The sequence below is a fragment of the Nilaparvata lugens genome, chromosome 1 (genome assembly GCF_014356525.2).
Source record: "Nilaparvata lugens isolate BPH chromosome 1, ASM1435652v1, whole genome shotgun sequence".
Lineage (NCBI taxonomy): Eukaryota > Metazoa > Arthropoda > Insecta > Hemiptera > Delphacidae > Nilaparvata > Nilaparvata lugens.
Window position 1 is genome coordinate 3,774,187 of NC_052504.1, and position 12,586 is coordinate 3,786,772.

General features: G+C 36.6%; 2 protein-coding genes across 2 annotated transcripts; both read left to right on the forward strand.

Annotated features, from left to right (window-relative positions):
• Positions 1 to 5,274: 5,274 nt before the first annotated feature.
• On the forward strand, positions 5,275 to 6,783 carry LOC120351300. Its single transcript, XM_039428016.1, has 2 exons — positions 5,275 to 5,518; positions 6,000 to 6,783. Exons 1-2 carry the CDS (start codon positions 5,383 to 5,385, stop codon positions 6,275 to 6,277), a joined length of 414 nt encoding a protein of 137 aa, XP_039283950.1. The 5' UTR covers positions 5,275 to 5,382; the 3' UTR covers positions 6,278 to 6,783.
• Positions 6,784 to 10,263: 3,480 nt separating this feature from the next.
• Positions 10,264 to 11,452, forward strand: LOC120351295 (gastrula zinc finger protein XlCGF17.1-like). The gene is made up of 2 exons (XM_039428008.1): positions 10,264 to 10,853; positions 10,941 to 11,452. The coding sequence occupies exons 1-2, from the start codon at positions 10,328 to 10,330 to the stop codon at positions 11,060 to 11,062; spliced, it is 648 nt and encodes a 215-aa protein (XP_039283942.1). The 5' UTR covers positions 10,264 to 10,327; the 3' UTR covers positions 11,063 to 11,452.
• Positions 11,453 to 12,586: the final 1,134 nt, after the last annotated feature.

Genomic DNA, 12,586 nt, shown 5'->3' on the forward strand with positions numbered 1-12,586 from the left:
GGCTCAACAAGCGCAAACAAGCGCGAACTGCCGGCGTCACCCGGCAAACAAGTATGAAGAGAACATTATGTAGCCGGTTCCAGCAACTGGCTCAGTCTGCGAGTGGTCTCTGTACTGTGCGTACAGTTAGTCTCCAGTACAGTCTCTGTACTTGCAGTTGGTTAGCGTAGTGTTTACTGTGCAGTAGTTTTAAAGATGGTTGATACAGATGATTTAATTTCCAAAGTTTTTCAAAAGAAGGCGATTGGAAAACGGGAGAAGTTGCACGCATATCAATAACTCATAGTCATGACCATAAATAAATTCTATATTGAATTGTTTTGGAAAATACGATTCACAATTCAGGTTTTCTAAACCCGAAAATCCGGGATCGACGCTTGAAAATCCCGGGATCATTAGGTATAGAAAATGGACCGGGATCCAGGGATTCGGGATTGACATCCCTAGAAGACTTCAGAAATCAAAAGTGAACAAGTTATCCACCTTATAATATGGATAACTCTTACCTCAAAAATAGGAACAAGACGCTCTTCTGGTTCTATTGGTTGTTTATGCCAGTTTGACATTTTAATCAAACGTCCTTCAATGTTTTGTAATATGTAATCGAAAGTCGCTAGCTCCATTCTCATGGATTCATTTCCATTCTCATGGACTCCATTCTCCATTCTTATGTGTAGAACCGTTGTGGGTCACCTTTTAGTGCGGAAACAAGTGATGGTATTCACCAAAGTTTTTCCTATGTCTATTATAACATGAACACCGAATTTCCTCCTTGCACAAATTTTAAATGAACATACTCTCCGCAAAAACACATCATCACTAGACGAAGACATCTTGACACTGCTCAAAGTGAAATGACTTGTCGCGCTTGTTACCAGCTTCTTTATGTACGGCTTAAGCTTTTACCGCGCTTATAAGCTCGGGAGCAAGCTGCTGGTTTTCCGGCGCCGGCAACCAGCTTTCTTTGTGTACGCACCATATAAATGACTTATTCTCATTGAATTTTCATGGATCTGTAACATCATTTGCTGACGATACTGCATGCCTATTCAGCTAATAGTATAAATGAATTACAAATGATGTTACAGTCAGACTTGAGCAATTTGAGACTCTGGTTTGATGGGAACAAAATAGTGTTAAATGCTTCTAAAACTAACTTCATTAATTTCTCCCTATCAACGGTTTTTGAATTCTCAGTCCCTTTAAAGTATCACGAGATAGATTGTCAAGCAGAGTCATGTAAATGTAATAGTATTTATCAAGCTAATTCCTTGAAGTATCTGGTATGACTTTGGATGACAGATTAATTGGACAAATCACATAACAAATTTGAAATGTAGACTTCTTTTTTAATTAGGAAATTTATAATCTTCAACAATTCTTACCTAGATATATTCTCCGTCAATGTATTTTGCATTTTTTCACTCAAAACTAGATTATGGATTATCTTGCTGGATGTCAACATATGCTTGTCACTATAATCCAGTTGTAATTCTACAGAAAGCCATAATACGCATCATTTGTGGTGTTAAAAGAAGGATTCACTCGTTCCCTTATTTCAAAATCTTGCAAGTTCTGCCCTTGAGAAGCATGTATGTGTTCAAGGTGCTGTCGTTGTTCTTTAAAATGAGTGGGAACCGAAATATGGGGATTGCGCCTGAAACTCATCCAATGGGGTGAGTGGTAACACGGCAAAGAACAAGAGAGTTGCTAGCAACACCAAGGCCTTATTGTACCAGGTATAAAAAGAGTTTTGTATTTTTAGGATGCAAATATTACAACTTGCTCCCTACTGACATAAGGAGAATCAATTCTTTGACACAATTCAAAGTGAAAGTAAAGAAATGGCTTTTGAGTTTGTCATTTGAAGATTTAATGATGTTTATAGAACTATAATACTTTTATTTTTTACCTTTATTAATTTATTTTTTATTTGTTGTACTCATTGATGAGTTCTACGACTTTGTCTATAATTAAACACCATCTCAGTGGTGTTGATGAATTTAAGTATTTTTGTGTACTCATCAATTAGGGTTTTTTTTATATATACAACCTTGTCTTTAATTTGATATTATTATTATTGCAATTTTTTCACAATTTTGTCTGTACTGTGATACTGTTGTTTTAATGTCTTACTTCTAAGTGAGGAATTTATTTTTCCTTGTTGACAGTCTGTGTGTTATTTTTAAAGCTAGTGTTTATCATTTTTTGCTTTTCTCTTCATAATGTCATCTATACTTGAGCAATCTAAGCCTTGTTTTATTACCATGGAATGAATAGTTTAATCAAGAATTAGTTGTTGGTTGTGACTATTTATTATTGAATTGTATGGTAAAGCTCAAATTGATTCCCATATGCATGTGTGAGAGTGTGTGTGTCTGCGTTGTGAAAGTACATTTTGATAAAAATTAGCAGTGTTGTCAGCTCCTACTAACGGGCAAAAGACTTGTTCTTTTTTGTTAGTAGTAATTTATTTTGCTCTATGAAAATCATGTTTGTTTTTTTCCTTTTCTTCTTATTATACGGTATATATTTTAGTTTTAAATTACAGTATGTTACTAAAGAGAAGGAACTTGTACTATATTTGTTTTGATGCAAAATAAAAAAAATTTGATTTGATGATTGATTTGATTGCATCTACAGCTTCACTGACAATAATAATACACAAAAGTAATCAAGAGTGTGACATATAGAACAATACTTTAAATAAATAGGTAGTAAAAATGCAGTTTTAATATTGATCTGATAGTGTATTATTGAGATAGCAATGAGTGGTATTGTTATCATTCTTGATGTTATTGGCTATCAATATCTCATATTTTTAAACGAGCAATTCATGTTTATATGTTTAGATGTATATACTGGGTGCGGCAGGAAGGGTGGATGTTTTTAGAACAGATAGTATTCTGATTTGGGTAGTCGGATTGGGCCAGCTGAAGTGAACATGTGTTCGGTAGATCATACCATTTTTTCCAGTCATTGTTTAATCGGCATCATGGATTCGTGGAATGTGCAACATCGTGTGTTTACTTACAACAGTTTTGTGCGTAATAATGAGAGTATCATTACAGTTCAGCGCGAGTTTCGTCGTCATTCAATCTTGCGAGAAATGAAAATTTACCCACTCGTAACACCATTTTACGTTGGGTAAATCATTTCGTCAGTAGGAACAGTAATGATAAACGACCACCAGGGGCTCATCGCATGTACGCCCTCCACAAAATGTGGAAAGAGTTCGGCAAGCCATACTCGTAGTCCTAAAATCGATCTGCTAGGAGACATTCTGCTGAACTGAACATCAGTGATCGTCATAAGGCGTATTTTACATAAATATCTAGGATTTCATCCCTAAAAATGGCCATGGTTCAACAATTGAATCCTGGCGATTATGTAAAGCGACTGAATTTTGCTTGAGAAATGGAGGCCATATTTGACCAAAATGAAAACATCATTTTGTTTACGACAGATGAAGCACATTTTCATTTGAATGGTACCGTTAATCAGCAGAACTATCGTTATTGGTCAGATGAAAATCCAAAATTAATGCATGAGAGACCATTACACAGTCCCAAGGTGACAGTTTGGTGTGCTGTGAGCAGTCTATTTGTTATTGGTCCATACTTTTTTGAATACGAAACGGGACCACTGTAACTGTAACCTCAGAACGTTATAGACAGATGTTCACTGAATTCTTCCTTCCTGAATTAAGAAGGAAACGTATTCCTATCCGCAAGTATGGTTTCAGCAGGACGGGGCGACTGCTCACACAGCAAGAAATTCAATGAAAGCAATTCGGGCTGTTTTTCGTGGTCGCATCATTTCTCGGTTTGGTGACATTGATTGGTCTCCTCGTTCTCCAGACCTGTCCATGTGCGACTACTTCTTGTGGGGTTTCCTGAAGTCACGTGTTTACCAGCATAAACCACGTACACTTCAAGAACTAAAGGGAGCAATTCGTGAGGAAGTCGAACAAATTGGCAGGGCAATGTTAGAAAGAGTACATCCAACTTCGGCTTGTAAAGTGCATTGCTGAAAACGGCCGTCATCTGTCAGATTTGTTTTCAACATTAATTTTCTAAAATTGTAAAATAATGTGAATATTGTTCTGTAAATAAATGGTTTTTTATGCATAGGTAACGACATATTACTTTTTTGAAAACCGTTCATCCTTTCTGCCGCACCTTGTATTATATGTATGTGACTGGATCTCGAAAACAGCTTTTGAAATTTGGAATATAGTACGTTTATGATATAAAAATTCGATTGCACTAGGTATCATCCCTGGGAAAACTCGCTGAAGAACATGAAAAGGATAATTCATCCTTGGAAAAACAGATGATAATTTCGTCCTCTGTCTATAGAAGATGCGTGTGCCTGTGTGGGAGATCAACTGTGTAATCAATCAGCTCACCGTATCTCGCGAGAAATCTAGAAATTTTAATAGACTCGATCAAAATAATCTGATTTGTTGACATGACATGGTATATCATAATATTCAAAGTTGATCATTATTTTACAGTTCTAAGTGATTAGTGGGTGTTATTTTGTTATTCAATTTGGTTTGTAAACAATCTAAATTAGAACTTTTCTGTTTTCAAATATTTGGACTGAGAATTGATTGAAGTGAATGGAACATAACCTACTTTTTGGACCATTTATAGTGTATAAATCAAAATTTGGGGAAGAAACAGTTTTGGGCTGTGCCTGTTAGTCCTTCCCCAATCATTTTAAGAATTGTGTTATGTTTATCAATAAATAACGAGCGAAGCTCGGTGCCCCGATATTTGAAGTGATATTATGATTGCAGGGTGAATTGGATGGTTCATGTGATCTTATAGTAGAGAGAAAAGTGGCATTTTGTGAAAGTGTTGACATTAAGCAGGGAAACAATACAGGATTCGAATCAATTGACAAATTCATCCTATTAACGAGCACTGTTCTTTTGCTATTCTATTTAAAAACGCCAGGACATGCATGATAAACATGCATAGTTCCAATTTCATAAGTACTTCTGTATTTCTCAAATAATACTATTCACCATTAAATAATATCATTAATAATAATAATAATAATACCATTAAATAATACCATTCACCAAATTTGAATTAATTATTCAATCTATTTCAACCACTTGACAATTGGCAGTCAGATTAATAAGTTTGTAGTGGGGAGTGTAGTGATGTAGTATTAGGAAAAATTTATATTTTGTGATCAGAAAAATAATTATTCTAATCTACTCGATCAACATATTTCCAGAGCTATAAATTTCTGAGTTTGTATGTTGACTTAGCAATCAAATGATTGTTCCCAAACTCTGCTCTCATTTGATCAAAGTACCACTGTTTGTGTATGAGCAGTGTTGTGATGTGAATATATTTGCAGATGGCGACAGTTGCAGTAGATAGCAGCCAAGAACCAGCGCCAGATTGCAGCAATGCATTCGCTCCAACCGATAATGACTTCAGCCAACAACATTATTTAATCCCCGGCTACAATCTAATATTCATCAAAGAAGAAGGTAAGATATAACTGTGTCTTGTTAGTCATATCAAAAAAATTAATGTATTTAACAACACATACTTGAATCAAATAAGCTTTCAAATTGAACTGAGAAACACTGTTCAAGAATAATTATTATTAAACGAAATCCAAATTAAATGCTGTAATTCACCACGAAGACTTCTTTCTGCTAATGCAAATATTGACAACAGGGTAAACAGGTAGATGGAAATTCGATGAGCGCTACTATTCAAAAAGTATTTGTCAGCCCGGGAATCGAACCCAGTACTTACTAATTGCCGGTCAGGAATGCTTATCCTTAAACCATACTGACAATCTGTGGATAGCTGCGCACATTTTATACGAAGCCATATATACAGCCAGCCAGTCTACAGATGGAAATTACTGATATATTGCAATTATTCAAATGTATTTTCCATTAGTTCAAGAATAGTTTGTTGTATATTTTCTCAAGTAATGTTGTATGTTTATTTTTGTAGATTCCCAAGATGGAGAAGACATTTCAGAAGAAGTTGACTTTGGCGCAGTGAAGAGTGAAGCAGAGATGTGGCCTTCTATCAGCGGCACTGCCAATGCAACAGAAGTGGGTGGACTGGATGCACATTCAATCTCTCCAGTGGAAAAGTGCACTGAGCCAACTGTGGCTGGCAAAGAGACCAAGCTCTACAGCTGTGCCGACTGCAGCTATGAAACACGGATTGCTGCTTTGAAGAGCCACATTAGAACACACACTGGGGAAACACCATTTAGTTTGTAATTTCTGTGACTACAAATGTGCTACTTTAGGTAATTTGAAGAGGCACATAGGAACACACACTGGGGAAAAACCATTCAGTTGCGAATTTTGTGACTATAAATGTAGTCAGAAAAATCACTTGAAATTACATCTCAGAACACATACATATGAAAAACCATTTAGTTGTAACTTTTGTGATTACAAATGTGCTGATTCAGCTAATTTGAAGAAACATATCAGAACACATACTGGTGAAAAACCATTTAGTTGCGAATTTTGTGAATACAAATGTGCTACTTTAGGTAATTTGAAGACGCACATGAGAAGAATACACACTGGTGAAAAACCATTTAGTTGCGAATTTTGTGACTACAAATCTGCTCAATCAGGTGATTTGAAGAGACATATCAGACTGAAACACACTGGGGAAAAAGCCTGTGAAGAAATAATTCTGAGATAAATGTTACTTGATGTGCTAATTCATGTACTTATAAGGCACATTATATTAGAACGCACAGCACACCGTTGAAAAATAATTGTATAATAGTTCTATTGACATTGTTTTGTTTCGCAATTGAGATTTGTGTGATTGGTGTCAGATTCTCGTGCGCTTAATCATTTATTGTAAATTAATTGAGTAAATTTCAATTCAATACATTTTTCTGTACTGAGGAGGATGACATAAAGGTTTCGCACTTAGCAGATTCAAACATTAATTGGGATTAATGAGTGCAATTTTATGCAAGTTGAGTCTATGTCTTTATCCATCTGCCAGATTTATTTCTCTCCTCATATTAACTTATCCAGAAATATTATTTGCAGAAATCAAAGCAACAGTTGGTGAGTTTCCAATGCTTTATCCTTTAAACTTGGTCTTGCAAGGAGCTCTCCCACTCTCGTTAAATGTAAAGAATATTCATGCCTCTTCAATTGTAAATTCGTAAAATTCAAAGCAAACTACACATAATATTTTTCCAAATTTAAATTATTTATTTGCAGTTTTATTCGTTTACAATATAAATTCCTGCATTGTCACAATAATTCTACATATATTCAATTATATAAATCACAAATTTATAAAATACATGATAAGACACTAAATAAGTTTATTAACTATTATAAAGCTTCTTCTTCTTCGATGGCGCTACAGCCCAAATCGAGCCCTGGCCTCCTCAATTCTGCGCCTCCATTCGTCACGATCTCTTGCCTTCCTTCTCCAGTTCCTGATGCGAAGGAGTTCTGCTGCATCCTTGGAAATACCATCCGCCCATCTCAGTCTTGGCTTCCCCACCGTCTCTTGCCTCCTGGCTGTCCCATATATATTTTCCTGGGGGCGCGAGTGTCAGGCATCCGCTCCACATGCCCTGCCCATCTTAAACGTTTCAGTCTGACATATATGGACAGGGGTGGCTCCTTATAGAGTGCAGCTAATTCGTTGTTATTTCTTATTCGCCAGACACCCTCATCACACACAGGTCCATATATTCTACGCAGCATTTTCCTTTCCCAGCGGTCTAAATTGCCTGCTGCCTTTGATGTTAATGTCCAAACTTCGCTTCCATACGTGACCACTGTACGTATTATGGACTTATATAATCTAGCCTTTATATTCTATGGACGCTTCTAGACTTGAATATCTGCAGCATAGAGAAGAATGTTTTGTTCCCCGTATTGAGCCGCTTCTGTATTTCTTTCATCTCATCACTGTCCGCTGTTATATTAACTCCCAGGTAGGTGAAGTCTTTCACGTTCTCAAAGCTGTACTCACCCACCAATAGGTTTTGTTCTCTTCTGTTGTGCTGACGTCTGCTTTGATGTAGGAACTTGGTCTTATCACAATTCACCTTTAGACCAATCTCATTAGCTGCATTTTCCAAGTTTGTGAACATTTCTTTGACTGCTGCCACTGATCTTCCTGCTAGGTCCAGGTCATCTGCATACCCTAATATCTGCTGGGTCTTGTTTATTAATGTACCACTTGTATCTGCCAGAGTCCCTCTTATCACCCTTTCTAGTGCAAGGTTGAAGAGAACTGGTGCTAGGCCATCTCCTTGTTTCAGTCCTTGTTCCACCTCAAACTTATCTGTCATTTCCCCATCTATCTTCACCTGACAGGTGGTCTTCTTCATTGTTGCTCTGACAAGTCGTACAAGCTTTGTTGGTATGCCAAGATCAAGCATGGTTGAGTATAGCTTTTCTCTGTCGATGCTGTCGTAGGCCTGCTTGAAGTCTATGTATAGGTGGTAGACATCTATATTGAACTCCCAGAACTTTTCTGCTAACTGTCGGGCAACAAAGAGCTGATCTGTCGTTGACCTGCCTGATCTGAAACCAGCCTGATACTCTCCTAGTAATCCCTCAGCATACACATCTATTTTATCTTTGATTATTGAGGTGAAGGTTTTATATGCTGTTGATAAGAGAGATATACCTCTGTAGTTTTTGGGCTCAAGTCTATCACCCTTTTTATAGATGGGGCATATGATGCTCATGTGCCAGTCTTCAGGGAGGGTCTCTGTTTCCCACACAAACTTTATGAGATGGGCCAGTTTTGTTGTCAATTGATCTCCTCCATACTTGAGTAATTCTCCTGTAATTCCATCTATCCCTGGGGCTCTGTTATTCTTTATTTTCTTCAGTGCCTTCACAACATCATCAACCGTGGGTGGTTCAATGATTATTTCATCATCAATTACTTCTAATCTCTGGTCTGGCAGTACATTTTGGTCTAGGTTGGGGTTAAGCAACTGACTGAAGTAGGTCCTCCATCGCTCCATTATGCTATCTTTATTTCCAATTATTTTTCCATTCAGATCCTTACAAAGTGTTGTTTTTGGCTTGTATCCTTTCTTGAACAGGTTTACTCCTTTATATGCCTCTCGGGGGTCTTTCTTCTCAAAATCCTGTTGAATTTTGGTGACCTTGTTGTTGTAGTATTCTCGTTTTTTCCTTTTAATCACACTTTTAGCCTTTCTTCTAAGAATATCATAGTTTGCTTTTTTTGCTCTAGTTGGCCTTTCTATATAGTGTCTCCGGGCCTCGTTTCTTTTCTGTATGGCCTCCTCACACTCATCATCAAACCAGCTCTCCCGTCTTGTTTGGGTACTATATCCAATAGTCTCCTCTGCTGCCTGGGTAATAGCCCTCTTCAGATCCTGCCATTCCTCCTCTGTTGTTCTATTTTCCTCCTGTGCGTGTACAGGTAATTGAATGAGATTCTCCAGTGCCTCTTGATATTTCTTTCTTTCACCTTCCTCCCTCAGTTTATCTACATTCAGCTTTGGTGGCCTCTGCTGCCTTTTATTGTCTTTACTGCGAATTCGGCATCTAAAATCAATTCTCACCAGATAGTGATCAGAATCACAGTCCGCACCTCTGCAGCTCCTTATGTTTGTGATGCTTGTAGCTGCTCGTCTATCCACCAAGACATGATCAATCTGATTATGGTGCTGGCCGTCTGGTGATGTCCAGGTCCACTTGTGAATTTCTTTTCTTGGGAACTGTGTTGAGGCAACTATCATGTTTCTTGACATTGCAAAATCCAGGACCCGCATTCCATTGTCGTTGCTCTCTTCATGCAGACTATGCAATCCTGCCACTCTCTGGAATACCATCTCCTTACCAATTTTTGCGTTCATGTCTCCCAAAATCATTTTTATATCATTAGAAGGCATGCTATTGTATGTCTGTTCCAGCTTGCAGTAGAATTCATCCTTAACAGCTTCATCTTTATCTTCACTTTCGGCATGCACATTTATTAGTGAGAGGTTGAAGAATTTTGTTTTTACCCTTAGGACGCATATTCTCTCATTTACTGGCTTGAAATCTATAATATTCTCCTTCATGCTATTTTCCACCACAAATCCAACCCAGTACTTACTAATTGCCGGTCAGGAATGCTTATCCTTAAACCATACTGACAATCTGTGGATAGCTGCGCACATTTTATATGAAGCCATATATACAGCCAGCCAGTCTACAGATGGAAATTACTGATATATTGCAATTATTCAAATGTATTTTCCATTAGTTCAAGAATAGTTTGTTGTATATTTTCTCAAGTAATGTTGTATGTTTATTTTTGTAGATTCCCAAGATGGAGAAGACATTTCAGAAGAAGTTGACTTTGGCGCAGTGAAGAGTGAAGCAGAGATGTGGCCTTCTATCAGCGGCACTGCCAATGCAACAGAAGTGGGTGGACTGGATGCACATTCAATCTCTCCAGTGGAAAAGTGCACTGAGCCAACTGTGGCTGGCAAAGAGACCAAGCTCTACAGCTGTGCCGACTGCAGCTATGAAACAACACGGATTGCTGCTTTGAAGAGCCACATTAGAACACACACTGGGGAAACACCATTTAGTTGTAACTTCTGTGACTACAAATGTGCTACTTTAGGTAATTTGAAGAGGCACATAAGAACACACACTGGGGAAAAACCATTCAGTTGCGAATTTTGTGACTATAAATGTAGTCAGAAAAAAAACTTGAAATTACATCTCAGAACACATACATATGAAAAACCATTTAGTTGTAACTTTTGTGATTACAAATGTGCTGATTCAGCCAATTTGAAGAAACATATCAGAACACATACTGGTGAAAAACCATTTAGTTGCGAATTTTGTGACTACAAATGTGCTACTTTAGGTAATTTGAAGACGCACGTGAGAAGAATACACACTGGTGAAAAACCATTTAGTTGCGAATTTTGTGACTACAAATGTGCTCAATCAGGTGATTTGAAGAGACATATCAGACTGAAACACACTGGGGAAAAAGCCTGTGAAGAAATAATTCTGAGATAAATGTTACTTGATGTGCTAATTCATGTACTTATAAGGCACATTATATTAGAACGCACAGCACACCGTTGAAAAATAATTGTATAATAGTTCTATTGACATTGTTTTGTTTCGCAATTGAGATTTGTGTGATTGGTGTCAGATTCTCGTGCGCTTAATCATTTATTGTAACTTAATTGAGTAAATTTCAATTCAGTACATTTTTCTGTACTGACGAGGATGACATGAAGGTTTAGCACTTAGCAGATTGAAACATCAATTGCAATTAATGAGTGCAATTTTATGCAAGTTGAGTCTATGTCTTTATCCATCTACTAGATTTACTTTCCTCTCCTTATATTAACTTATCCAGAAATATTAATTTGCAGAAATCAAAGCAACAAGTTGGTGAGTTTCCAATGCTTTATCCTTAAAACTTGGTCTTGCAAGGAGCTCTCCCACTCACGTTAAATGTAAAGAATATTCATGCCTCTTCAATTGTAGCTACCTGATATTCTTCAAGACACTAATGAGCATCACAACTGTTATATGTCAGCCAAGTCCGCCAGTTTATAGTGAACCGAGTAATAAGCTCTATTTGTCAAATACTTTGAAATATTCTTCTTGAATTGAAATTTTGAATTAAAAACTTTACTTTCGCCTCACAACTGTTATATGTCAGCCAAGTCCGCCAGTTAATAGTTTTCTTGTGGAATCATGTTTAATCTGAATAGTCATTACCAGACTCACTGTCATATGTTCAGTGTTAAGTTGTAGAGTGCTAGTAAATCGATAATAATTATCCATTCAAATAAAATTAATTGTAAGCTCATTGAATTTGAGCATTGAGTAATTATTAGACTGATAGACATGTGTCATGTGTTCAGTTATGAATGTATTCCAGTTAAATCACTTGGCAGTGTTTGGACACTGATGGCAAATGTTTTCTGGATGCTGACTGGTTCACTGTTGCCATGTTAATTTGAATTTGAAAGCTACAAAATTCTCACCCACTGACCCAAATTATCTATCATCTTTCTCAATTGAAAGTCATTGTTACACAATTTTCGTTTCAATGTTTATTTCCATGACTGAGTTCAGTATTAGTGTGAAGTAGATGGAAAGTGTAAGCTACCTGTAAATAGATAATATAATCCCAGTACAACAATCTTTAAAAAATAGTATTCTTTTAAAAATCTAAACGTGTAGTTAATGTAAGATTATTATTTATCTATAAACTTATTCAACTGAAAAGAGGCCATAACACAAATACACATGTCAAATACAATTTAAGAAGGGAATGTACTTCTGTTTGGATTAATGTTTGGACTAATGCAGGCCGAATATTTTTATTATAACAATTTAAGAAGAACTGTTCCTTTCTCACCAAATGCACCTACTACTAAACATGTGCTGAAAGTTTTTTTTTTTTGAAAATGAAACCATTCTTAAGTCTGTGTTCTAACTAAAATCTGCATTTATTAATTCCATTAAATCTAATACGATATACTTCTCCACATTTTATGATGCTATCAACTATTTAATTTA